The sequence below is a fragment of the Sturnira hondurensis genome, unplaced genomic scaffold (assembly GCF_014824575.4).
Source record: "Sturnira hondurensis isolate 20B ecotype Veracruz unplaced genomic scaffold, ASM1482457v3 Scaffold0009719, whole genome shotgun sequence".
NCBI classification, from domain to species: Eukaryota; Metazoa; Chordata; class Mammalia; order Chiroptera; family Phyllostomidae; genus Sturnira; species Sturnira hondurensis.
In genome coordinates, this window is record NW_028082350.1 from 14,502,193 (window position 1) to 14,529,694 (window position 27,502).

Sequence of the window (27,502 nt, forward strand, 5' to 3'; positions counted from 1 at the left end):
GCACACCGGTAGCAGTGCCTAGGTGACCCTAGACGATTTTCTTTACTTCCTCTGTAGACTGGAGAAAACACGATGTTCTCGGGGCTCCTGGATTAATGAAATTACTACTATAGACTCCCCAGACCAGTGCCTGGCTCACGGCAGGCACCCACATGCCAGCGGCTGTCTGCTGGAGGTTGGACAACACCGTGGAAACCTGCGTCTGGGGGACCGCTGGGTCACAGAGTCAGAATAATTCGCAGAATTGAGATAACCTCACCTCCCCGCGACCTCACTGTATTTCAAATCCCTTCTATTGCCTTGTCACCGGCTTCTTAGACCCTCCAAAATCTTTTGTCCCTCATCCACTTCCCCTTCCTGGCAGCCAAAAGAAAGCCAGAGGAATGGGGCGTCTCAATGAACGTGACCCCCTCCCCAGACCCGGCTCCCGAGGCTGAACCCCCGGCAGCAGCGAGCGCCACCCCGGGCTCTCGGCGGAGGAAGTCCCGGCGCAGGGCTGACAGCTTCGGGGAAGGAGGAGGAGAGAGCGGCAGCGGAGGAGGGGAGAGCGCGGCCGAGAGGAGGGCGCAGGGGAGGGTGGAGACACATGCGCGCTGCCTGCCGCTGCCGCCGCAGTGCTCCGCTTCCCCGGGACAGGAAACCTCCGAGACCGAGCTGCCACGGCCGCCTCGTCGCCAGCCCCTCATTCCGCGTCCGCCACACCCTTCTCCCCTGCTCCTGGCATCTTTCGTCGGAGCCCTGCAGGAAAGCGGCACCCGAAGCCGTCTCCCCCTCCCGGGGGAAAGCTGTGACGCCCCCCGCAGGAGCTGCGGGGCGGGGTGGCGGCAGGGGTGGGGGCCCGGGAGAAGATGGCGACGCCGGGAAGCGAACCCCAACCTTTCGTCCCTTCTCTCTCGGTGTCTGCTCTGCCCCCACATCATCACACCCACCACCACCACCATCAGCACCACGGAGGAACCGGAGCCAACGGCGGGGTTGGGGGAGGCGGCGGCAGTGGCGGGGGCTTCAACGTGCCCTTGAACCGGGGGCTGGAACGCGCGCTGGAGGAAGCAGCCAACTCCGGGGGATTGAACCTCAGCGCCAGGAAATTGAAAGAATTTCCCAGGACCGCGGCCCCCGGGCACGATCTCTCGGACACCGTGCAAGCAGGTGAGGGGGGGGGGCAGGCAGTGGGTGAGTGGCTGTCTGTCGAGCCCTCCCCGACGCAGGGGACAGCAGGAGATGTAGCCTCGCTGGGGGTCCATCCGCCCGTTTTCTCCCGAGGAAGGGATCGAGTGGGCACAAGAAAGGCTCCCCCCGCCCCCCCCCCCCCCACGGAGGGCATAGTGAGCCCCGCCTCGCTCGGCTGCTGGCGGTGCAGCCCTCCGGGGAGAATTGGGGTGCCACTGCCGCTGTGTCCGCCAGCGCGCGGGTCCCAGGCTTCCCACCCAGCGGCGGCCACGCGGGCTTCCTGGGCTCGGCGCAGGGCTGGGCACCCGGGCGCGGGGGCAGGGGAACCCGGGCTCCGCGTCTGCCCCTCCGACCCGGCAAGCCCTCTGCTTTGAGGCGGTGCCTATCCTGGTGGGGAAACCCTGACAAAGGTGGCGCGCCCTTGGCCGACCCGAGGGCACCGGCTCGGTGCTGCGAGGGCCCTCGGCAACCCGAGCGGTAATGCAACTTGGTGCGGACTGCGAGGGGGTGCCGAGGCTTCCTCTTCCTGCGCCTGTGCGAGGAGAGAGCCCCTGCGATTGTCGTGAAGCCGAATCCGCCGTCGCTTGGCGGGCGGTCGGCTCTGGCTCCTTGCTTTCAGCTCACCGCCCACACGGTCTCCTTCCTACCACGGCGGCTACCTAGTTCTCAGTAACCCGATCTTGGCGGGGGCCCAGGGACGGACGGCATGGCATAGGCAGAGAAAAGTAATTAAAGTAGGCCGGTTTTCCTGCGTGAGCCGGACAAGTTGTAACTCGCGCCAATGAGCAGCCAGCTTTTTCAAGTTATGTCATGTGTTGACACACTTCTGAGACGTCTGCTTTCTCTTCGGTGCTTGGAGTTCCTGCAGCGGGATCTATAAACAGGAAGGAGGGCGACGGGATCCCTACGGAACTCGCTTGGTTTCCTACCACCCGGTTCAGCTCCCCGGGGGGAGGGTTTCCACCTTGACCAGCGCCCAGCATTTCCCGGGTCCCTGTTTTGGATCCACTGCCCAGACGTTCTGGATGTCATCACCTCGTGAGCCTGGTGTCAGACCCCCTTGGATTTTGGTTGGATTCTGTGCTCCAGATCCCCCAGTGTCCTCTTGTTGGGGAAGGAAGGAGTCGGCTAGCGGGGGCAGGCAGTTGGCTTTTGGAGCTAGATTTCCAGTGCCTTTTTTTAAAAAAACTCCCTTTAATTCAATAAACATTTATGGAGAGGCCCAAGGAATGTATTTAGACAGGGTTCTGAGCCCTGGAGGCAAAAAGGGCTTTTCTGGGGTCATTCAACTTTGTGATTTGGATTTAGGGACAGACAGAAATAGGCAAAAAAGGAGGACGTTTCCGGAGCGGAGCTGTCAACAGCTTGGGAGTCTCTTAGTTACATTTTCTCAAGTGGAAGTTATTCCAAGTATTGCCTGAATCACTAACTTTAAAAAAATCTGCTAAGTTTTACTTCCTTTTTGCCATCGAGGGTCCACGAACTATGGAAGGGTTGAAAAAGACAGCAGAAAATGGAGCTGGCCTGGAAGGAAGGGCATGTGTTTGTACCTTTGGGGGCGGGGCCTGAAGGGTGTTCCTCTCCTTCCGTCCTGCTTCCCTTTATGTCCAAAGTTGGGTGAACTTGAGGTGTCTGCTGCGTTGGCTCTACTTTGAGGAAGACCTGTGCGTGGTTTCTTCTTTATTGACCTTAGCGGGGTAACCCTGGTTCATGCAGTCCTCTAGGTGTCAGGTGTGTGAGCACTGTGCCATCTGCGTTAGTCCTTGCCGTCCTCTCTAGACGCCTGCTCCTGTCCTCACTGACAGCTGGGCGGTGGCCATGAGAAGACAAGTAAGAGGCTCAAGGGCAGCACCCCAACTTAGAGGGGGGAACCAGTGATTGGACCCTGATGATTTCACTTGAGTATTTATGTTCTCGGCCATATTCTGATTAAGCAGGAAAAAGGTGGAGAGGGCCAGAATCTGGGGGTTCATTCAACCACCATCCATCCCCCGAGTACTCACCAGGCACTGTTCTGGGCACCTGGCACATNGGCCATGAGAAGACAAGTAAGAGGCTCAAGGGCGGCCCCCCAACTTAGAGGGGGGAACCAGTGATTGGACCCTGATGATTTCACTTGAGTATTTATGTTCTCGGCCATATTCTGATTAAGCAGGAAAAAGGTGGAGAGGGCCAGAATCTGGGGGTTCATTCAACCACCATCCATCCCCCGAGTACTCACCAGGCACTGTTCTGGGCACCTGGCACATGGCAGCGACCGACAGAGGATCCCCGTGTCCATTCTCAGGGAGTTTTCATTCTAGCTGGAGGGGTTTGGGAAGGTAATGAAGAAATTTGTTTTGCAGGAGGAGTAGGAAGAGTTACAGTACAGACGTAACACCCTTGCTTTAGAAACAGACACGCTGCTTTCTGTGACGGGTGACTCAAGGTAGCCTGTAACAGCAGCACAAACGATGACTAATCATCAGCACGGAGAGGCATAAAATCGGGCCTGATGCAAAGTGTTGCAGCAATATGTGCACTGGGAAAGCAAACTTTTTTTTCCAGTGGCTGATTTATTAGGTAGTGTCATTTGGGGAGGAAGATGTTCAAAAAGGTACTTGCACACTTGAAATAAAGTAGATGGAAAAGAGTGATCGAGTGAAGAAAGTGTCTGTCCCCGGCTGATTGCTGGGGGCTCTGGAAAATGAAAGGGAGTCCCTCGGACTTGCGGGGCAGAATTTGTGGTCGAGGGGAGGGGTGGAGTGTATTGCTGACGTCTTTTCGAGGTGGCTGGAGGCAGGGAAGACTGGGGAATGAACAGCTTACGCAGGCAGGACAATAGACGGGCAGTGTGGAAAATATTCATCGAGGTCCTGCATGTGTGAGGGACGAGGATGATGGTAGGACGTGCAGAGGGTAAGGTCAGACTGGAATGACGGGGAAGCAAACAGTTCCAGGAAGCGGTGGGGGCCACCCGACACTTTAAGGCAAGATGCTGCACACCGAAGATAGACGTTGTTTTCAAATTCAGAGGAAAAGGCCAGTTCAGTGAGGTTGGCTAGGAGAGATTTTCACAGCACAGGTGGGATTTGGGTCAGGTTTCCCAGGATGGAGGGGTTTTGGATAGAAGTGCCTGTGGACAGTCTGTCATTGGGAAGATAGTTCAGAAACGTGGAATGAGAACCTGACAGTCTGAGATCTGTGAATGAAACAGTCAGAGGGCATTTAAGCCCATGCCTGGGTCATGTCCTCTCACCCCCCATCACAATATGAAAAGGACTCTGGGGATGGCCGAGGCCTGCGATCTGTCAGCGCTCTCAAATGCCTGTACACATTCCAGAAATCTTCTCTGAGATTTGCGGGCAGGCTTATCTCCTGAAGGCCGACTTCCTCCATCCTGGTACCATTCTGTAGCGACCGAGTCCCCGGGCTCTTAGGATGTTTTAGTCATCGGAATGCACACAAGAGTTGATAAATCTGTTCCTTCTGAGAAATGTGTTCTGTTCCATAACCTTGGCCATACAGGTTTTTCACTGCTCAAGTAGTGCCACTTTTGAAATCACATACTTAAAATGTTCCATCTAGCTATATCCAGTTTCAAATTGTTTCCCTGTGATTGGGTTAAAGTTATTAGTTATTGCTGCAACTGTCATTTACTGTGCCACTCACTGCTGTGTAAATGCCTGTTTTCATTACACGGAGTCAAAGTACTTCACTGTTCTTGACGATTAGTCACATTCTTTTCCTTCCTCTTGGTAGTATTTTTCTCCTGTTGATGAGTCTCCTCCCCATTAAGTTGTAGAGATTTCAGAAAGTGAAAGCCTTAGAACAACGAAGGCGACAGGATGGTGGCTTGGAATCACGTCCAGACGTACTCTTCCACGCGCCTGGGGGTGCCGCAGACAATCTCCGCAGACGTCCTGCTGCTCGTCGGAAAGGGGGGAGCGCGTTGCTCGTGTTCTTAGAATAATCATGGACAGTTACAGACTACAGAGCCCCTGTAAAGTTTTGGTTTGTGCCGGTTTATAAAGGGCAGCCCAAGGTTTGCCCCTCATCGTTGCAGTGATTCTACTGGATGGCTTGTCAGTCTGTGCGGCGTTTTATTTGAACTTTAGACACACACCTCTATGTTCAACCTTGTCCCGATAACTGACTGAAATTGGGTGTGTGTTTTGTCTCAAACTTAAATGTTTCCCGCTGTGGTGTAGCAGTTCTTTGGCGGAAGAATTTAAAGAGTAGATAGCTACCTTTTGAAACCCACGCTGGTACTGCTTTCTTTTTGCTTTTGTTGTCCTTCTGGTGTGTACAGACTTTTAGTTTTCTGTGATTTAACTTCATCATTGCTTGTTTACAGGTAAGTGGTTTCCCTATTTTGTGTGTTTTCTGTTTTTCCCCTTTTTCGTGCCTATGTGTCTATATCCGATCTGTACCTGTCCATACACATATAGATACATAGCTATAACTGTAGAGGGAGCTATAAAGGCTTATTATGTCTAGACTGGGTGGCCTTGACTTTCCCCTAATAGCTCCCCAAAGTCCTCACTCCCCAGGGGCTGTATGGAAGAGGGTACTCATCCAGAGCTTTGGCCATTTAAACGACAGAAAGGTTCTTAACTCTATTTATGGGGGTTACAGGTTCATTAGTCAGGCCACCTAACTTGAGCGTTTGTCTGTGTGTCACAAGAACCTGTTTGTGCTGCTGCTTTCCCAGTTTGGTTTAGCTTTTTGGAAAATCCGCTTTCTGCCTCAGCGCGGCCTCGGGGGCATCTGGCCTGGGTTTCGATCAGCAGTGCCACCCCGATTCCTGCTAGGGAACTCTTCCCAGGACTATGTCAGCGGTTGGAATTGAGGTCAGTTGGTGTTAATTGCAGTGCGTATTTCAAATCATAAAATTACCATCTATGGTAAAAGGTTGAAGAAGGTTGGAGGTAAAGCCCAACTGTATTTACATATCTGATGCCTTTTCTAAGAAGTCTAGAAGACTCTGTCAGGGCTACTAGGGGTTTGTTGCATGGAGGTTTTAATGGGCCAGTTGCTGTATTTCAGATGGGTTTTTATTTTGTGTGTGATGTAATTTTTTAACCAAAAAAAAAAAATAAAAATAAAAAATAAAAAACGGCAAGAAAAGAAGAGGTAAAAAAAAGAAAGGTCAGAATTCCAAGTAAGCGTCAGCTTGGGGAAATGAGGGCACCAGTATGGGCGCAGACTTGAAGTACGCCTGTGTTTTCTTCATTGTAATTTAAGAGTTCAGTAGGATTGCTTTCGTAGACCGTAGTAAGAAGGCATACATTTGGAAGCCATCTGTTCCCACAAAGTAATTCAAAAATAAAGTGAGATTGTTTACATGAACAGAAAGTCGACGAACTGTGAGAATTTGGCTTCTCTTTGCAACAGAAGGGAAATGCTTCTATAGTCCGATTTCTGCTCGTGTCCCACAGCCATGAAGGAGGATAGAAATGGGAGAAAAGAAAGCCAAATTAGAGAAGAACAACGTTCGGTTTGCAAAGCAGACATATTTTACTTTTTTGTGTGTTGAGAAATTACCGCTTCTCCAATAATACGATGTTGACACTGAGCCATTTCAATTTATAGTACCTGGTCCTCTTCCAGGACATTTTTAAGTCGCCAGGTTCGGGCTGTCCAATTCTGGAATCTTCCTTGATGTTGGCTGCGTTTCCTCAGTCTGTGTGCTGGAGGGGACCTCAGACCCTGAAGATGCTACATGACCAGGAGCCCTCCCAGCTGAGTGGGCCTGGAGTTTTTCTGCTCCGCTCTCTCCAAATGGCCAGAAAGAAGCCCTGTCTTAGTGTTTTTTAAATCCTCTGGCTTGCCCTGTGGCCTCGTGCTTGACAGCCGACCTTGCCGTGCGAGACAGGAAGCTTTGTTGCCTAGTGTCTTCCTCTCCCATTCCTTCCCGTTTCTGATGCTGATGCCAATGCCCCACAGTGTTAGGAGCAGCATCGTCGCCCCGCCCTGGTTCCCCGCCCTGGTGCCCTTGGCTGAGCTCTGGTTTGATTTGCATTATCTCAGCAGACAGTGGTGGCAGGTTCAGATATGAGCGTCATCTGCAGCACCCCCCCCCCCTGACTTTTTTCTAGATTGCCTTCATTCCCCCTTTTTGGGTCCCTTCCCTCCCTCCCCTCCCCTGCCCTGTAAGATTCTGCCTGCCTCTCTCTCCTGCTCTCCAGTCGCAGGTCCTGCGCACCTCCCACAGGCTCGCTGCCAGCCCCTCCCCACAGAGCTGCGCCCTGACTCAGGCACAGCCTGGAGGCACCTTTGCATCATTTCCTTATGGCGTTTTTGTTAATTATTGCCTTCCTCTTCTGGTACTTTCCCCACGTTTAACCTCTTCCCGCCTTTATGGACCCGTGAGCTCTGGCTGGGCAGGGGTCTCTCTTTATGTTTTACGTGCCCTCTGTGGCTAGCCCAGAAAGTTCTAGATGGACCCCAGTGGGTTTGCCTGCCTCTTCTTTCCTGCTCCCAGCCCGTTCTTAGCCTCCATCGTCTTGGCCCTCCCACGACGCCAGCTCCTACCTGTGTGTGTTTGGCTCACCTGCTGCCACTCTCTTGGCGATGATTTCATTTTTTCTCATTTGGCATCGTTTTTAACCGCTCAGTGTTGCCCGCCGTATTGGTTGGTGTGGGCTGCCGTACAGGCTGAGGGGGCTGAAACCACAGCAGTTCATTTCTCCTGGTTCTGGGTATCTCCGTGGGCCCAGAGGCCCTCTTGCTGCAGGTACACCCATCACATCAGATGAAGTCCCGCCCCTTGGAGCTCATCTGACCTTAATTGTCACTTTTCTAGGCTTGATTTCAAACACAGTTGTTGTCTGAAGTCCTAGGGGTTAGCTTTCAACATGAGTTTATGGGGACACAGTTCAGCCCAGCATGCAGTCACCCCTGGGGTCGCTGGTAGCGCCAGGTAAAGTGACTTTGTACCCGCACAAGCCTGCCCTTCCCCAGGCTGCCCTGTTCACCGTGCATCTTCAGGGTGGACGGCACAGCACCAGCATAGTGCTTGGGCTGTCCTCGCTCAGGAAGTGCTGTGGAGCGTGGGAACGTGCCCTGACGCAGGGAAGGAGCTGCCTTCCTACTTAAAACCGGGAGACTTTGGCACATCTGGGCCCCCACGCCCCCTCCCTCTCTCCAGCTTAGAGCCTGCTTCTGTGGCTGGCAGGGCCTGGAGCCATCCTCTCCTCTCCGTAGCGTTGTAGTTACAGGTGGGAGAGCTTCCCACCCATTCTCCCACTGGCCGCTATTGAAGGTGGGCCTTTGGGTTAATGGTGATTTCTCACTGCTTTTTTTAAAACACGGAACCTCAGTTCCGACATCGAATTCTGGATCTGGAGAACTTGGCATTGGGCTGAGAATAAAGCCCCTTGAGGGTAAGAGTCTCCTCTCTGGCCATTTGGACCCAAGGTCCCATCAGAAACTTCCCTCCCCTCCCCCTTGGTTGCAGGACCCAGCCGACTGAAGGTCTCGTCTCACTGGCCAGGGAGCAGGTATGGAGGTCGGTGGGGTCACTCCGGGACTGGACGGGGCCTCCAGGCTGAGGAGGGGCTGGCTCAGGAGAAGCCCACAGGACCTGAAACTCTTCTTTCTCTATGCTATTTTCATGTTTTCTGTGGTATCTCCCCGATGTATTCATTGTAGAATCTGAGGCAAGTTACTGAATCTCTCTGAACTTCAGGTTTGTGATTTGTTACAGATCAAAACACCCTCTTCCTTGGGGTTGTTGCACGGCCCCACGAGGCAGGGGCAGCAGCAGGCGGCGGGAAGGCTGGGGCCCACAAGTGATCCGCAGAGCCCTGGCCGAGTCACTCAATGGGTGGGAACGTTGTACTGCGCACCAAAAGGTTTCAGGTTCAGTTCCTGGTCAGGACACATATCTGGGTTGCTGGTTCAGTCCCCAGTTGGGGCGTGTGCAAGAGGCAATCTATTTTCTCTTCTTCTCTCCTTAAACTCAATGGGCATGCCCTTGGGTGACGATCAGTTAAAAAATGCATGTATGTATAAACGAATAGAGTCGTCAGCAGATGCCGCTTGCCTTCCTTGGTTCTCGTGACACTGTGCTGTAGTTTTCCACAGGAAAATACATCACCGCAAGCTGTGAGCGCACCGTGAGCACCAGGGCTGAGTGTGCAGACTGTGGCTGGTCTTCCTCCCGCCTCCACCAGGGAGGGGCAAGCACTCAGCCTCCCTGTGCTTCGGTTTCCTCATCCTAGAATGATGTGGGTACCGATCATAGTTGGGTTACGCCAGTGAACGTGTGTGTGAAGTGTTCCGGTTAGTGCCTGGCATGGACGTTCGTCATTCTTAGACCCCGTCGTCTTCAGCAAAGAGATTCCATCCGATAGGCACAGAACGACTAGTTAAATTCCCGGAAGTAGTGTGACATTGGTAAAATGGTAGACCCCCCAGAAAGCTGGCATAGCCACGCTTTCAGGGTGTGTAAGTGATAGTTAGACTCTTTTGGCAGTCTTTGGAGAAGAGGAGTGTAGGAGGTTTTTTAGTATTTCGGCTGCCCAGCCAGGAGGCTGAAATGGTTTTTCGTGGGCTCTGTTGCTGGTCAGTGGTTGGGCCAGGACGGCATGTTTGGAGTTCTTATCGGATTTCCACTCATTCTTCAATATAACGGTGTTCTGGGTCTGATTGGGTTTCATCAGGACAGAGACGTCCAGAGGAGGACAAGGCTGAGGGAGGTGGATGAGTTGGGATAGTCCCACTGCAGACGGGGCAGCCGTTATCCGAGGCCGCACAGTGTCCGTGCCAGGGGCCCAGGCTTGCTTTTGGCCAGGAGATCGGGTGATGTCAGGGAGGGGCCAGGGCCTCACAGGGGGGGCTTGGAGCGTAGCTCTTCACCCCCTGCAAGCGCCTGCCATTGATTTAGAAGCATTTCCAGGCAAAAAGAAATAAATCGATCGCCTTTTCGTGCCCTCAGCAAGGAACAATTTTGTGAATCTTTTTATGTTCTTGGCAACTGTTCTGAAGACGTATAGCTAATAATTTTTCTGTAAGAAGTGGGAAAATATCTACGAGGAGGCAAAGATTTAAGAGTACATCTATAGATTTAAACTATCTCTTCTCACTGTTTCTCTGGCATCCAGCTTTTATTTTTAACTTCGATCAGACCTTAGTTCATTCAAAGCTTTGTGATAGGTTCCGTATCAGCCTGAAGGTGCTGATAAGGGACCAGCTAGGTCCAGGGTCTTTCTGGATGTTTCCTCATTTCATTCCTCACTGCTGCCTTGGAGGGTAGGTGTGTCCTTGTTGCCCGGAGGAGGGGAACTGTGGGTCGGGCCACCTGAGCATGTTGGTAGATCCGGGAAGGACAGAGGCCGAGCTGGAATCAGAGCTCACACGTGCTCATGTTCCTGCCGCACTCTGCTCCATTACAGCGCCACAGTGTTTAGAGCTGGAGGAGCAGACCGGCAGACGTGTCCCAATGAGGATGGGGCCCCGAGCATCTTGAGAGCGGTCCTCAGGGTGACTCAGAGGTTGAGCAGCAGGTCTTTTGAGTGTCTGGACGAATGTCCCTTCCTCCACTCCTCTGGGAGTGGATGCCGGGCCCCGGGGGTGTGCACAGGGGCTTAGTCCTAATCCTCTCCTGTTTGCAGTGGTCGGTGATCAGAGCCAGGTCCAAGAACTGTGTTTCAAAGCCAGCGGCAATGAACTGCTTTAAAAATTCTCCAAGGCGTCTGCTATTTAAAAATGTAACTGCACACTTGGGTTTTTAGTTTTGGTATACAATTCTGTTAGACTTTAGACTGTGTCCCCTGAGTAAACAACCTGTGGACAACTTACTAGGTTTGATTCCCTCCCTTGAGAAATGAATGAATTGCCGTTGGGTGAGAGACCAAGTCTGCTCTCTAGAATCCTGCCTGTGATAAAATGCAAGTGCTCACGTTCCGAAAGCCATCTTACTAGGCAGCTACTGTTGGCTGGCTGCGTAAAAATGCACTCCGTTTGGTAGTGAAGATCTTTGAATGCCTCGAGTAGTTGCTTTGACAATTTTATGAGCACAGTGACACGGCAGCCCATGTTGACGAAAGTGGCAGCCTGGTTTATGACTAAAGAACAGACTTTTGTGTCTGTGTGTGTTTATGCACATTGGAAGAATTCAGAGGGACCTGTGTGTGCCGCTGAAGGCAGATCGCTTTCTCTCTGGGTGCTTCCCTCGGAGGTGTGGACGGCAATCACTGCGTGCACTTTAAAGCCGTTATGTGGCTTTTCTCGGACTTCAGCAGGCCTGACTAAGTCAAAGCTGGCTTTAGTTGTGCCAGGCATTCCAGCGGTTATGGCCTGGTCATAAACGCTTCACTGTGGTTTTGTTCGGGTATTTGCAATTCATCCTTTCCTGCATTCATGCACGGCTCTCACAGATGCCGTGCCGTCATTTTCTGAGCGTTGGTGTGCCTATGGCTGACCTATGTCTTCACGGGATTCGTTTGGCAGCTGAAGACTGGCCATTGCTCCCCAACCCCTTTGTGCAAAGTCCTTGGAATCAGTATGTTTATGGTAAAGACTTGGTATCTCACCAGGAAATTTGCGCAGTGGGAGTTCCGAGGCACCACGCCCTGATGGAGCCCTGAATGTCTGCCTCATGGAGAGGGAGTGAGGAGATGGGGGTCCTGGCTCATGATCAGGATGCCTGGGTCCTTGCAAAGGGGCCCTGAGCTGCCGTGTGTGCTGTCTGTGTCCCCGGGTCTCAGACCCTTGTCTGTCTCTTGGCGGCCTGCTGGGTAGCTGTTTGTAATCACTTTACACCACGTGGCTTGGACGAGCCCTGTCACCTTTGAAGGAGCCTGCAGCTTTAGGGCGGACGTCATCACATTTCATCATTCTGTGCAGCACCCTTTGATTTTTCAAGAGCAACTTTGGTTACTGTGGGCGTCACAGGAGGTGCTTTTAGAGGATGCTCCTAAGCAGTGTCGTCTTAAATCCAGGTGTGCTGGGGGCAGCCTCTCTTGCTCTGGCCTCATGAGTAATGATAGGGTGTCCTTTTAACACACCCTGACTTGGGTGACAAAGGATGTGGCCACTCTACTCCTGGGGGGCCACTGACACCATCTTTGAAGAATAAACTAAAATGGAGACAAGGGAAGTGATTTGCTCGGACCACCCAGCCAGGCTGCAGCACCAGCTTGTCCTGGTCACCCCTGTCTGTGCTGCTGTCCAGGGAAGTGACGACAGTGCTCGGCCGGTTTCTCTTTTTGGCTTTCACACCAAGAAACCCTCGTGGGAATGTCTTTGGCATTGGTCACTGATCTTAGTGGGCAAGATACCACATTCCTTTTTAAGTTAGGGAATAAAGCATACGTAGGAAGGAGTCGGTGCACAGTGTAGCCGTGGTTTCAGTACTGCGGCGTCTTAGCCGTCAGGGCAGAGAGTGAGGAGGAAGCCGGGCCTGGGGCGGGGCAGGGCAGGGATCACCTGGGAGGGCCAGATAGTGAGCGCACAGGTGTGTGCGACTGTCCCAACCCGTCCAACTCTGCACTTCAGTTGGGGACGTTTTATTGTGTCTAAATTATACCTTGACACAGTGGACTGAAGAGACGCCTGTGCACCCACTCTTCAGCTTAACGAGGAGAGCATGCTCGCTCCCTCGTTAGCTCTCTGCCTTCCGAGCAGCCCTGATGGACGAGCTGTTCTGCGGCACAGAATGGGGCGGAGTCAGTGCCTCCTGTTAGAACACCTGCGTTTCCGTTTTACCGGACAGATTCGCTGGTCTTCATTTTTTTCTGTTTTGAAACAGCTTGTTCACTGTGTCACCATAGTAATAAAGTGTTCTTATTTGATTTACGAGGGGCGTTTTAGTCTATGGGTGGGAAAGATGGATCCTAAGCCAAGTTGTCTCGGGGTCACGGGGACGATGCTGCCTAACGAGGGCCAGGGCCTGCGGGCGTGTTGAGCACCTGCTGGGAGTCGAGACTTTGCAGACTTGAGCTCATCCTGCCCTGCAGCCTCTGAGGCAGGTGTCATTTGCCTTTCTTTTTGCTGAGTGCAGAAACCAGGGCTCACAGATGCCTGGTATCCCCATGTGGAAGGTGAGAGAGCCAGTTTGAACCCCCACTGTCTGCCGGAGGTGTTTGCCCTTCCCGCCAAGGACACCACCCTTAGGAGGAGCTGCAGAACATCGAGCCCTTTGGCTGGGCCCCTGCTTGTACCCTGGAGCCTGGGGCTGTGTACAGGGTGCAGTCCTGGCCCAGCCTCCTCCTGCAGTTCTCTCCTGTGGCCCCCCCCCCACAGGGTCAGCTGCCTGACAGGGCACCCGGTGGACCTCTGGAATCGTGCGCCACCCTGATGATCCATCGGGGGTCTCTCTCACCCACCTCCTGGGCTTCTGTGGCTCCAGCTTCCTTTTTCTTCCGTGTTCCTTATGTTCCCGGCGAGGCGTCTCTATTTCACCTTTGATCATACCTTTCCTTGCCTCTCTGAACTGACCAAGTGAAATCAAACAAACAGACAAACAAAAAATAAAACTGCGGCTCTCCTGTCCCCGTCGGTCATCTCCAAATCGCAACTCCTGCCGCTTTGGTGATGTCCCGACCCCAGAGGGAGTGATCTCCTCTCCTCACTCACCTCCGACCTCTCTGAACTTTGGGCTTTGGGTCTCTAACAGGAGCGTGAAGGGGTTGAGTTGGTCCTTAGCTGTTCTTTAAGGCCTTGCCTTTTCTCCGATTCATGACGACAGTGAGAATGATAACAGCTGTATGTGTTGAGTCAGGTACTGTGTCAGATCAAGTGGCCTCTCTCGTTCAGTCCCCCGCACAGCCTTAGGGGGACTCACGCTAATATTTTTCAGTTGCTTTGTTGTCAGTTTCCTCCAACTGGCTGACGTTCCACTTCCAAGTGCCCTTCTCAGGTGCAGAATCAAATGCTCGTAGCCAGTCTCTGTCCTCCAACTGGCTGACGTTCCACTTCCAAGTGCCCTTCTCAGGTGCAGAATCAAATGCTCGTAGCCAGCCTCCCCCTCCCCGCCGCCTTGGCAGATTTCTAGACCATTTAAATTCACAGGAGACTCACCTTATGAGCAATTAACTATTTCTTTAAAAACTCAAAGAGAAAAGGAACTCCTGTATGTTCTAAAACTGTACTGACATGTTCGAATTTTGTGAAGGACAACACGTGGTCCCCAGCCGCCCCATGCCCCTTGCGCATCACCGTCGCTAGTGCAAGCTGCCTGACGTGACAAGAAGACAGGTCTGCGTCAGGTGTGGCTCCTGGGCCTTGGGATGTGTCCTCTACTTGCACTTTCATCCCCAGGGCATTTCTGTTGGCTGTGCTGGGAGAACAATTGTCGGTGTTGTTAGTGGGAGGAACGGCATGTGGGAAGAGATCGAGTGTGCACTCTTGAGTGGTGGGCGCCGACTCTGGCTTGCACACGGGGCCCTTGCTGTTCTCAGGGCCTGGAGAACGCGAGCGGTGTGCACTGGGTTTTCTCAGGGTGTGCTGAGAGTGTCATCTCCCGGGGCTCCGTCCAGAGCCTCTCAGAATTGTCCGTGATGTGAGGGCCTCCCAGAATAAATACCAGAGGGCTCAAGTCACGGTGATCTGGTCACCGGCTTCTGTCCCTTTCTTGTTATGGCCATCGTGAGGCTCCAAACCATCGCAGTGGATCAGGTAATAACCCTGGGGTCCAACAACAGATTGAGGTCCTATTCCAGGCCCGTGACTTACTGGTTGGGTGACTTGGGACAATTCATGCATCTTTCTGAACCCAGATTTTTCAACTGTAAAATGAAAGTAAAGAAGCTTATCTCATGGGCCGACAGTGGGGATCAAAACAACAAATTCTCAGTACATGGCACCTGGCTTGTGTAGGTGTGTTTGTGTGTGTGTGACTTTGGTCCTAGCTGCTTTTTGAATGTGGTGTCCCTTTGTGGAGAAGAGGGATCTTCTCATGGCTCCGCATCCCAGTGTGTGCTGGGGACTTGGATCCGTCCCGTCATTAGTCTGGGAACATACCTCTTCACTGGTACATCTGTCTCTCGCTCCCTTGGCCTACTGAACATAAGGCGTGCAGCCCAGTGCCTGGCATATGAGCGACACTCAATAATTGTCAGCTGTTATTTGTTCCTTATGTGGCTGTTGGCTTCTTTCTTTTCCTTCCCCCCTCCATCCTCAAATGCCGAGAGAAACCTTGTTGTCCTTCTTCTCCTGTGACTGCTCTTCCCGATTCCCCAGAGTCTGGCCCGTGGTAGGAGCTTCATACGTACTTGAACTCCAGAGATGCATGGAGGAATGGATGAGTGAATGAGCAACAGACACTCCAGGTGGGGCTGCGTGTACAGCGGTGAACAGAGCGTAGTGTGCCGGCCTCACGGAGCTGCCCTGGAGTCTGGCGGAGGAGAAACTGGTGATACATAGAGACTGACGGTGACCGGGGACATGCAGGGAAAGAACCAGGTGGGACTGTTGTGGATTGCGTGATCAGGGACACCTTTTCCTCCATCGTCTGTTTGAAGACTGAAACTAATTATTTGTGAGTTCCCCCTCCTGCTTTTAAGGCATTTCCATCTCAATGATTTCCTCTCTTCGGACCTAGAAACCATTATGAGCCTGTTCTGGCGTTTTCAAAAGGAAGTTCCACAAACTTTAAATGACTGATATTTTTAAATAGTCAACCCTTGTGACTTAAACCTGATTACGAAACACGCTCACTTGTTTGCTTTTGGTTGCTTGGAATTGTTCTGTTTCCATTTTGGTGTATGGGATATTTATTGGTTTTTCTTCATCTTTTTCTCATCTGTTTGGATAACTTCAGCCAGCAACATTCTTTTTGGCGGCAGTGACAATAAAGATTCTGCTTAGTCTTAGCCTTTGCATGAGGTTTACATTAGATATTTACAAATACGTTCCTGAACGTTACAGTAATAGGTTCTTTTGGCCAATGGACCAGAAGCACCTTCCTTCATTAGGCGGCAGCCCTCACTAGGGCGTGTTCTTCCGATCCCTGCTGTGCCATGGGAACGGCTGGGCCTGGGGCTGCTGGGGGGCCCCTGGCTCCCTGTCGCTGCTTCCCCCTTGTCCCCAGCACAGAGGGCTGTGGTCTCTGCTGCAGTTTAGTAACTTCGCAGGTGTGGAGTTTGACGCTCGGCTCTGCATCCCAGACCTTGGTGCAGACAGCCTGTTGTAGGGTTTCGCTTCTTAGAATGACAGGCTGTGTCCAGATACCCGAATAAAGAACTCTGCCCGCGGGGCGCTGGAACTGGCCTTGGGTGGTCTTCCCGTTTCTGTGCTCTGCAGGTGCACGGGTCTCCTTCGAAGCTGAAGGGCACGTTGCTCAGTAGCCTGCATGTGTATTGGGGGGTGGGGGGGCCTCATTCCTACTTGTGAAAATCCTCATCAGGGATTTTTAACTCCTTGCATAGGACCCGTGTGTCTCAGCTTCTTGGCTGATTGTCAGCAGAGCTTCTTGAGCCATGAAAACAGTCGGAGGTCCATGAGAGCTTAGGGGTTCATTTATCGCAGTGAGTGACAGGGTCTATTTAAATGGAACCGATTGATACGCAAACCACTGCCCAGTGTAGGGTCACCACCTTTTCTTTCTCTCTGCTTGACTCTTGCCTGAGACGCCTGCAGGGAACTCCTTTTGGCTGATGTGAGGTGGTGAAGCCAACTCCTGTGCCCCTGTGCTCCTGCATCTGGTGAACTCGGACTGTCTGTTGGGACGTTTGGGCAGTGACCATGAACTACAGAATGACCGAGGGAAGCCCTGGCAGGGGCGTTACGGAACAGCCCATCACCCGAAGCCGCTCACATTTGACTCTGGGGCGCGTTTCTGTTTTTGGCGGTGGATTGCCCTCCCCTCCTCTGCCTGGACACATGCATTCCCGACGCACTTGCCGGTGACAGTGGCAGTGTGCGGCGCGCTGTGGGCGGGGCAGAGTTGTTCCTGTGGGGCATTTGCGCTGGACCTCGTGTTCCTGGAGCTTCTCCCTGCGCTGGAGAAACAGGCCCCGGGAAGGCGCGGTGGGTGAGAGGCTCACGCGTGGCGGTCGGTTTTAGTAAGGGTGCTCCCTGAATGTGCTGGCCCCCCGTCAGGATGTCCGCCCTCCTCTTATTTTTTTCTATAGGATTCCGATGGTCCATGTCACTCTTGTTTGAATCCTCAAGTGGGACAATTTAATGGTTTAAGCTCACTCTTCCTCCCACTAACCCGGAGTCCTGACTGCGGTTGTCCGTGGCTGCTGGACCGGGCAGTAATCGTGGCGACACATGCTCGGATGACCAGTGTGTATTCTGAGACACGGGGCGGGGGCTGGCTCCCACCACACGGTCACAGCGCTGTGGGCCATGAGAGCTTGAGTGCAAAGGGCTGCCAGCTGGGGTGCCCTCGGAAAAGTTGGGGAGCAAGCTGCTCCTTTGTAGATGTTCTCGACGGCTCCCAGCCCAACAAGAACCTCTCTTCTCTGGTCCCAGGGCTAGGACTGCCCCTGGCCTTTGTCTCAGGCACCTCATTGTGTCACACATCCCTATTTCTTTGTCCCCAGCATCCCAGCACTATTTAGGCACACGTTGACATTTCTACTGGTTTTCCACTGCTTCTAAGAAATTGTCACAAAAAAGGGTGTGGCTTAAAAATGAGCTGCATTTATGACGTCACCATTTTCCTGGGTCAGGAGGAGGGGCCCTCTTCGGCGGGCTCCTCCGCCCTGGGTCTCACAGGCCATCATTAAGGTAGTGGCCGTCATCAAGGTAGTGGCCGGGGCTACTGTCCTTGGGGGCCGGGAGTCTGCTCCCAAGTTCTTGAGATTATTGGCAGGATTCAGTTGTAGAACTCAGAGACCTCCTGGCGACTGTTTCCTGTGAAAGAGGCCCCCAGTTCCTCTTTTGAGAGGTTTACCCGACTGGGCCAGGCCCCCGGAGGATCACGTCCCTGTTGATGAACTCGAAGGCAGCTTATGGGGACCTTAATACTTCTGCAAACTCCCTTTGCCATAGAAGATGGCACCATCTTGGGAGTGGCAGCCCATCGTCTTTGGGGGTCCCGGCCACCTTCAGGAGGAGAGGATTGTACATATCGAGCAGGGGGCTGATATATATATTGGGGGCTTTCTTGAAAATCCGCCTTCCGGAATGCTCAGTCACTCATGTTGAAAGAATGAACACATGAGATGAATGAATTCTCTGCGGTGACGGCTCAACCGCCAGCTTTACTGTAGAACGAGAGACGCTGTTGAGTTCCTTTTTGCAAAATGCAGTTGCCAGCATTTTCTGGGTCACTAATGAGCTGTTTCCTGGCTGCTGTGAAGGCATAAACAAAGAGAAGGAACGGACACAAAGGAAGGAAGGAAAAAGGGAAGAAGGAGATTGGGTCTTGGACTGATTTGGGGTGGCAGTGCGGAGGAGCTCCACCCCCGCCCCTTCGGTTCTGCTCCTGTGCACAGCCACTGTGGACACAGAAGGGCCGGGGCACCCAGTAAAGGGACGCGCTCCCCTCCCGGCTCAGCGTTGCTTTTAGTTTCCAGAGATGGAGTTCCTGCTTGCCTTAGGCTGACATGAAAACCCAGCGTGGCTTTCTCTTCTCTGCCTCGGAACCATGTGTGCACGCAGCATCCCTCGGAATTTCCCAGCAGTGCAATGCGTCAGGTGCAGACACGAAGCCTTCGTTTCAAATCTCCTGGCCCCGCGTGGCTTTCAAAGTCAGCGTTTCCCTGGGAAGAGCAGAGAGGGTGTGCGCTCTGTGATGCCCACGTGGTGTGTACGTGTTGTAATAGCCCTCTGCCCAGCCTTCGAACCTTCCCGTCGAGATCATAGCCTGCTTCCTGGACCAGTCCCGGGTGTGGGTGTCCATGCCGCTCACGTAAACATTGCTGCTTTTAGTGAGTGGCCGCGGTGAAGGCATCCTGGAGGATCTCGTTGCAATTCATGGGAGAAAACGAAGGCTGGAGCCTGGTGGTGTCCAAATAGTAAAAGAGCCTGTCTCCCGTGATGGACAGTCGATACCTGCCGAGTGCCTTTCTGGATGGTAAGGACCGGCATTTCAGCCGGAAGGACCACGTGATCCTCTCCTCTGGTAGCATGTCCCAGTTTTCCAATTCTTGTCCTCCTTCCAAAACGAGCGCGCCGGTCCTTTGCGCTGTCCCAGGAGGGTGCGAGCGCGCTGGGTTGGATTTGGGAGCGTCAGTGCAGTCAGGCGCTGACATCCCGTGAGCTGGGAACGGGAGGGCTTGGCCCTCCTTCCGGAAAGGACAGGGAGGCAGCCTCTGGGGGAGTTCCCTGGGGAGGGAGGTTGGCCTCCCCTTCCTTTTCTTACTGAGTGAACCTGGCAGAACTGCGCTGCATGCAGCCTCCCAGGGTGGCAGAGCAAACCTCCTGCTGATTAAAGCGCCCTCTCCGACGAAGAACGTTGGGACGTCTTCCTTGCTGTGTAGGTGGGGGAGTGGCTGTGGGGGGGAAAGGACTGCACTTCCAAGAATTCGTATTAGATCTTGAAATAAAAACAACACACACTGAAGGACCGCTCTCTTGCAGCCTGGTCAGGTTGATTCCGCGGAGCCCAGCTTGGGCATCCGTTAGGGGCAGAGCTTGTAGATGGGGTCGCCACCTCCAGGAACCCCTGGGACGCAGCTCCGGCTCTGGCTATCTGCAGTGATCTGCGTTCATGATCTCACCTCATCGGAGAACCACCTACCCCTCGGAAGAGCGGGCTCACTGTCCATTGCCTTCTTAGAATTCTGTGGGGCACGATGTCAGTGTTCGCCGGTTGCTGTGTTCTTTCTGCTTATGACTGTTATTTTTTTCCTTCTTGGCAGTGGTTTTTGCATCTATACCCACTTTTGTAGCTAGGGGGAGAAGTTATTTTTTCTTATATTAATCTCTTTTCTGGATGAGTTGAATACAAGCATTCTTTTCTGTGGTTTACCGCTACTGTTCGGATGATGTGCATAATACAGAGAGATGTGAACAATAAGTAGTCTTCGTTTGCATTCCGAGATTGCCTTTTCACTAGCTCCCTGCACTTGAGCGTGTTCCTCTGTACACCCCCCTGAAGGAAGCTTCTTCCTTTATCCATAAGCAACGTGAACATCCACGTGACTGTCGGTGGAGAAGAAAAGTTTGGCTTCAGAAGCAGGTGCTCTGTAGCGTACCATCTGGCAGCTTCCCATGGCGGAGCCTGAGGTGGCAGCCCCCAGGGCCACGGCCTTGTAATGCCATCAGCCTCGCTGAGCTGTGGAGGGTTTCAAGAAGACTCGCCGTCTGTGACTTGGAAAGGCTGGTCTGAGAAGTGGCTTCGTGAGGGACCAAGGCCTCTCAAGCAAGGCTGAGGGGCAAGGGGCGCTCGGAGCACTTTGGCGTGAACACTGAGTTCCTAGTCCAAGGCCTTTTTAGGGGCTTGGTTCCTCCCCCAGACCCCCCTCTCTAACCCCCTGCTTCTGCCTACAGTTTTACAAAAGTCCTGTCTCACTGGACTCAAACATTCTTGATTGACAGTGAGCTCGCTCTGGAAAAGCTTGACAGAACCGTTTTCCACGAAAATGGGGTTTTAAAACAAATTCTGTCTCTTGTCATCAAATTATCACCTGACTCCAGACTGTATCTAAAGTTCGAAAATAATAAAAAGAGCTTTGGTTATCTTGCTTTTTTCTTCTGGGCCCCTTTTCTTTTCCCTCCTTGTCAGAAGCCCGTGTTGTCTGAGTGAGGATTTGAAATGGGCCAAAGCAGAATGTGCAGTTTGCTTTCCACCCAGTGACCGGGGAGCAAGAGGAAGCCACGGGTCCATTTCTCAGTGGTGGCAGCGCTGGGGGGTGGTGCACGCTGCTCTCTGTTCCGGGGCACTGATGTCGCGTTGGAGACACGTTTGACCTGGGACAGATCTGTGTGTCCGTGAGTCATCTGCTGACGCACCGGGGCTTGGAAGATGAGCTAGTTAGTTTGTGAGACCAGCAGGAAAGTCCCTTCTGGCCGCTCTGGACCCTGTAAAATGTGGGTCAGTGAGCAGTGACCTGGGGATGAAGCCTGCCACCTGTAAGGCATTTCTGACACACGGCGGACATTGCAGCGATGGTGGAAAGGACAGAGCTTTCTGGGACAAAGGTCTTCTTCTCAAAGAGGAGCTGAGCCGGAGGGGAATTGGTAAAAGTTCCCAAGTGTGCAGTGCTGAGTGAGCCCTCATAAACCTGTAGTGTAGGGAATTTACACACCACGGCTGGGAGTGGACCTGTGTCCTGGTGGTGAGCATTACAGTGGTGGTGGCGTTTTAATGACACTTCAGACACCGAAGTGTGTAGCTGGAACTCCTCTTGTTAATACATGCATCGCTGGGTTAGCTTCCGGGCTTGAAGCTGGGCCTTGCGTAATGAAATAAAGCAAAGCACAGCCCCTGTGACATCGTGGTACCAGAAAGGGGGTTCCTGTGTCACTTCCCTCCTGCCATCTGAAACCTGGTGGGTGGGTTTCGGTCCCTTCTTCAGTCTCCTCATGTCTTGCTCCAGTACACCCCTCTGCCGCCGGTGAGCTTCTGCCTCCTGTCTCTCACCCCATCTGCTCCCCCTGGCCCCAGTCTCTGGGCAGTAACTAGAACTTGGTGTTGACCCGGCTGGACGCATCTCAGGGAAAAGCTTAAAGTGAGGCAAGGTGGGGAGGCCAAGGCCAAGGAGGAATGCAGAACAGCTCCAAGAGCACCGAAAAGGATAGTTCTGAGTGCTTTCTGTCTGGGAACTGAATCCTTTACACGCACAGCCCCATTCCTTCTCAGAGCTGCTGTGTCAGTCCCCCTTTCCAGATGGTCCTGGTCTCCATGGCCTGTGGACCGGCAGTTTGGCATCACCTGGGAGCTGGGGTGAAGTGCAAACGCCCAGGACCCGCCCTGGCCCCCCTCAACTGAGTCTGTTTTAGCGAGATGCCCAAGGTTTGCGTGCACATTCCCGTTTGCACAGTGCCGCTGAACACGCCGGCGTGACCTGTCCTTCCTGGTGTCCCACGGGGGACGTGTCTCCCGCTCACCGTGTGTGGCTGCTGCTGCCGGGAAGGGCCCCCTGCACCCCATCGCAGCCCCACGGGCTGAGGCTTTGCTGTTGCTCTCAGCGTGTTCCTCTCTTTAACTGTGCCCTGTAGGCTTTTCTCCTTGAAGGTTTTTGTTCCTTTGATTTGTTCTTAAGAGCTCTGAATGTAGTAAGTTTTTTTTTTTTTTTAATTTTAACAAGGCTGTTTCAGTCTGGTGACAATTTTATAGTCACAGCCCACCTGGTGTCTGTTTAATGGTGTTTTATAAAGCACCCATTTGTTATGAAAAACCATGGAGCTTCCTGAGATGAAGCTGTGTCAAACGTGGGTGGAATTTGTGCGTGGACTGGGAACTGCAGGGGCAGATGGTGCCGGTCTGCTCGCGGAGCTTGGCTTCCACGCAGCTGAGCGGTGGAGGCGCAGTGAATTTTCAATTGGCTTCGCTGCTGAAAAGTGGGGGGACATTTAGGGGGTAATAGTGGCACTGGGTGTGGTCGGTGAAGAGAACCGCTTTCTTTCCTGGGTACCTGGAAACACTTCCAGCCTTTAAAGTGAACAGATGTTTTTTTTTTTCCTTTTGTGATTAGTAAGGAGATGAGCAGGAACAAGTTGGTGGAATTTCTGACATGGATTTCACAGCCTTCAGCATCTACTGGCTAAGTTGGGTGTTTTAAAACCAGTCAGCACCTTGTGGTGTTTTTGCTTCTTACTCGTAGGAGCGCATCCGCATTTCCGTCTCTGACCACAGCTTTGTAGACACGTATCTGGTCTGGAATTGCGCTCCTGACTACGCTCTAGTGGCATGTGCGTTGTTCACTTGAGTAATTTTCACTCCTTAGGTCTTTTCTGTCTTTTTGGTTGTTCGTGGATGTATTAGGATAAGAATAGCCATCGTCACTTTCCCCCTGTAGGAATTTGGGATGAGAAGTGTGATCGCTGTTCCGAGCAACCCTCCCCGGATGGAGGAGCCGACCACGAAGACTGGGGTTTAAGTCTCTGTGAACTTCTCCTTTCCCTCGACTTTTCAGCCTAAACCCTTTTCAGCCTAAACCGCACATTAAGGTTGGGGCGCTTCATTCTTGACTTCATCATCTCCCAGTTCTTGGCTGAACCAGCGCGCTCCTGGGAGAAACAGCTGCACTTTGCAATCGGTTTTTACTTTGCGTTTCACATTTTCAAACCTTAAACACGTCGCGCATTCTTTTCACAGGCCCAACACCGGGATGAAACATTTCACGATAGTCGAGCATCTGGAAATAAGTTGATTTGTGGGGAATACAAAATCAGCGATTGTAAAAATAAAGAGACGGAGGGGAAGGGAGCGGACAGATGGGGAGAAAGGCCAGCGGTGTGGCTCCGGAGATGGCACGTTTTGCTCATGCAAGCATTCTAACCGTTGCCCAGGAAGGTCTCAGGAAGGGCTACCACTGGGTCAGAAGCTGCCTGTCACCTGTTGGTAGCAAAAACAGTCCCAGCGAGGTGGGGAACTTCATTTTTTGTTCGAGGTGGTGTTTGTTCGGCCAGCCGCCTCACTGAACTCCCTCTCTGGGTTAAGCAATTGGTGACAGTACGACGCATTGGGGATCCGGATGGGGTCTCCTGTGCTTTGTGGTCCCGGGCAACTCTTCCCAGCATTGCGTCTCCCCAAGCAGGGCGGGTTGTCACGCGGTTTGTGTAGACAGGGCTCCTTTCACTCGGAGTTTGACTTCGGCCCCAGCCTGCTGCAGGTGGCTGCAGGTGAGGCCTCGTGTCTCCCCGATTCCAGAGACTCTGTTTACGCGCCCCACTTCCTTTAGTCCACGACGTGGCAGATTCATTGAAAGAAAACTGTGCTCGCCCAGGCCCTGTGCTTTCTGCACAGGCCTGATGGGCGGCATTGCACGCACACCGTGCAGAGGGTCATGCTGCTGGCGTGAAGGCAGTGTTGAGGCTTGAGAACCGATCTTTGGCGTCGATGCATAAGGAAGATCGGACCGGCTTCCGGGCCACTTCTGATAGCCTTCAGCGTGCGCAGACGTTTCAGAAGGGCTGGAGGAAAACTGATGAGCCTGTTGGGTCACGCCGTGGCTGGCCGAGAGGAGGTGTTCGACCCCCCCGCCAGGTCAGAGGGTCTCCGATTAATGAATGGGTCTCCAGCAAATGCTTTCTTGGGTAGTTTTGCTTGGTTAGGAATCAGAGACAAATTTCAGAGCAGCTTACTGTTACTGTTCTTGTTTTATATTGGAGAGGAATTTCATCAAATGTCTCTGATTTGTTGGTGGAAAGTTGAAACACATCTACCTTATTGTTAACATCTGTGATAATACACACCTGAAATGATAAACTTAGATTAGAAAGCAATGAGAAACAGTGAAAAACATGATCACATTATTATACTCCATGTATGAAATGAATAATCTCTCTGCTTTCTCCTCTCAATTGCTGAAATTAGTCTTAGGGTTTGCATTTCATTCTTGGTATCATGGAGAAGTTAGGGGGTGACAGGGGTTATTAACACTGCATTCTACTTAAATACGCTTTAATGTTCCAACATGTAATGTCATTATATTTATTTATTTATTTAAAGATTGTACTCATTCATCTTTAGAGGGGAAGGGAAGGAGAGAGGGAGAGAAATATCAATGTATGGTTGCCTCTCACGTGTCCCCTGCTGGGAACTGGCCTGCAACCCAGGCATGTGCCCTGACTGGGAATCGAACCGTGATCCTTTGGTTCGCAGGCCCACGCTCAATCCACTGAGCTACACCAGCCAGGGCATACTTAAATACACTTTAATTTGAGAACATCACAGGAATGGGCAAGTTTGAGGCTGTGTTTTTCCTTTTAGGGGAAACGCGGTCTTATATCTCTGAATGAATTATTGGTGCTGAATTGTGTGATCTTTTCCGACAACTCACGTATCTGGGAGTAATTTGTATTCACAATATGCTCTGCACGGAAGGGCGAAAACCAGGACCGTAGACTTTTACCACCGTCTGAAATCACAAAATGTGTCTTGTTTACTCAGTGAATCTGGAATAGATTGTAGCAGAAACCACCCGCACATCTGAGACAGGAACAGTGGTATATAACCTCCGGAGATAAATGAGTTACCTATTAGTCTGATTAAATATCTCTGCTAGTAAAGGATAAATACTATGTAACTTCCTGGTCCACTCTTCTAATCTTCTTTTTGTATAGATTCACTTTCTTTTTAAAAAAATTTTTTATTTATTTTTTATTTATTTTAATATTTTATTTATTTATCTTTAGAGGGAAAGGGAAGGAGAGAAGGAGAGAAATATCAATGTATGGTTGCCTCTCGTGAGTCCCCTGTTGGGAACTGGTCTGCAACCCAGGCATGTGCCCCGACTGGGAATCGAACTGCGATCGTGTGGTTCGCAGGCCTGCGCTCAATCCACTGAGCTACACCAGCCAGGGCCTTTGCATAGATTCACTTTCTTTTCACATGTTTCAGGTCTTAGCCTTAGCAACATCGCCCCGCCCCCCAGTTTTTGATGACAGACAGTTTCAAATATAGAGCAACTGAGAGTCTAGTGTGGCGAACATGCGTGTATTTATGTACTTTGTGTGTGCGTGTTTTTTGCTGAACAATGTCAGATAAATTGGAGTCAGCGCATCACCCCCTACTTTCCTACACTTCTAACAATGGGGACATTTCAAAAACACAAAGATTGACAACAATGCCCTCATGGTGTTTGGTATCCAGTCCTTTGGCAGAGTCCCTGAGTTGTCTCCAAAGTGTCTTAGTCACTGTTTTTCCGGAGCTGAGAGCCACTCGGTGTTCTTGCTGTAGAGGAATGCCGTGTCTCTAAAGCGTCTTGGACTTTTTTTCCAGAGGGAAGGCCGCTCTCATGTCTTTCTCGTGACACTGACTGTTGCGCGGGTCCGGGCAGCTTGCCTTGGAGACTGTCCCGCGTGGGGGGTGCGTCTGGTGGGCTCTTCCTGTGGGGCCGTTCCCTTTCCTCTTGCCCCTGTGTTTCTTGTGAGCTGGAAGTTGGGCAGAAAGTTTGGAGGTTGTTATTTCTTTTCCTCTTTTTCAGGGTGGGGCGGAGGAGATTAAGAGAATGTTGTCTTTTCAGGACCCATTTCCTTGCAACCCAGGCCTCCGTGATACTGAGTAAAGTGGCGAAGAATAATGACTTTATTGTGAGCTTCTGATTGGAGCCTCTTCTTTGTTTTAAAAGAGCAGAAGGGGAACTTAACCACTCCCCTCCCGTCCCTTCCCGGCTCCTTTGGGCTTCCCTGTCACCAGGACACCATGTGCACACTGGGTGCCACAGTCACAGGTCCTTTTTGTTCTGTCCGGCCCTCCTTAACCCGTGAAATCTGACCCCAGGGATCGTGTGGCTCCTTCTGGAACTTCTTGAAACCCAACATAATGTTAGCACAGGCTCATTTCTTTCCACTTCAGCCTCTCACACTGCACGGGAGAGGGGTTTTCCGGACCCACGATGGCCCTGTCCCTGCCGGGGTGGTGGCCATTTTCTCAGATGCTGGGTGGATTCTCTCTCTCTCCCTGGTCCTCAGTTTGGCTGTGGGTGAAGCGAGGAGGTAGGTGTGGCTATCAGTGGGTGCCCTAGTTCTTAGGAGCCGGTGTACCTTCTCTGAACCCCACTTTCCATTGCCTGTGCTTTTTTCTGTGGAGTGCGCTGCCAGCTCTACCTGTGGGAACATGTGGGCTACCCCCCACCTTTCATAGAGCCCGGGGTGTCCTTCAGACAAAGTCCCTTCCTGCCTTGCCCGCCCTTCTGATCAGCCCTGTGGCCTTAAAATGTTAAGCAAGTGTGTTCTTTTGTGCGTGCCCCGCAACCTAGCCTAGACTTTGCTATAAATGGCAACGTTACTGACTTGCCTGGCTCCGTGCCAAACGCTAGGAATAATTTTAGGGTCTAAAAACACAGCTTTCATTGGAAAATATTTATTTTACGGGCCATTGATAAGCACGTGTGTGTGCTACTCGTTTTCAGAATGAACTCATTCCTCTCTCCAAGGGCAGAAGTGAGCCTTTATCAGTATCTCATTTGTCAGAATGGAAACGATTGCAGGAGGATTTTTGTGATTTCCTTGCAGCTCGCTTCTGGAAAGGCATGATGGAATGGGTTCCTTCATCAAGTTTGAGAAGAAAAAAAAAGAAATATGACTCTGAATATGCACTTGATAAACAGGAGAGGCTGCGGTCAGCGTGAACTTCTAGGTATCTTTTATTCAGCCAGAGCCCCAGGCTGGCCACCGGTTTTCCGAAGGCCATTAAGATGAGCGTCAGGGTTTTGGAGAGCTCTGAGCCCCGCAAATCCAATTAAGTTCAATGTCCTAAAGCTGGCAGGGGCCGCCAAAGGCCCCCAGAGCAGGCCCCTTGCTTTAGGCGGGTCGGATATCGACTTTGTGCCCCTGGGAG

At 52.1% G+C, this 27,502-nt stretch overlaps 1 protein-coding gene across 3 annotated transcripts in view; it reads left to right on the forward strand.

Annotated features, from left to right (window-relative positions):
* Positions 1 to 578: 578 nt before the first annotated feature.
* LRCH1 (leucine rich repeats and calponin homology domain containing 1) overlaps positions 579 to 27,502 on the forward strand; it is a 155,737-nt gene continuing 128,813 nt past the window's right edge. The window contains exon 1 of one of the 3 annotated variants that reach the window (XM_037057625.1): positions 579 to 1,149. In XM_037057625.1, coding sequence (XP_036913520.1) covers positions 849 to 1,149 — 301 coding nt within the window. In that variant the 5' untranslated portion in view covers positions 579 to 848. The remainder of the gene's footprint in view (positions 1,150 to 27,502) is intronic. The other 2 variants (XM_037057624.1, XM_037057626.1) reach the window with 2 other exon arrangements.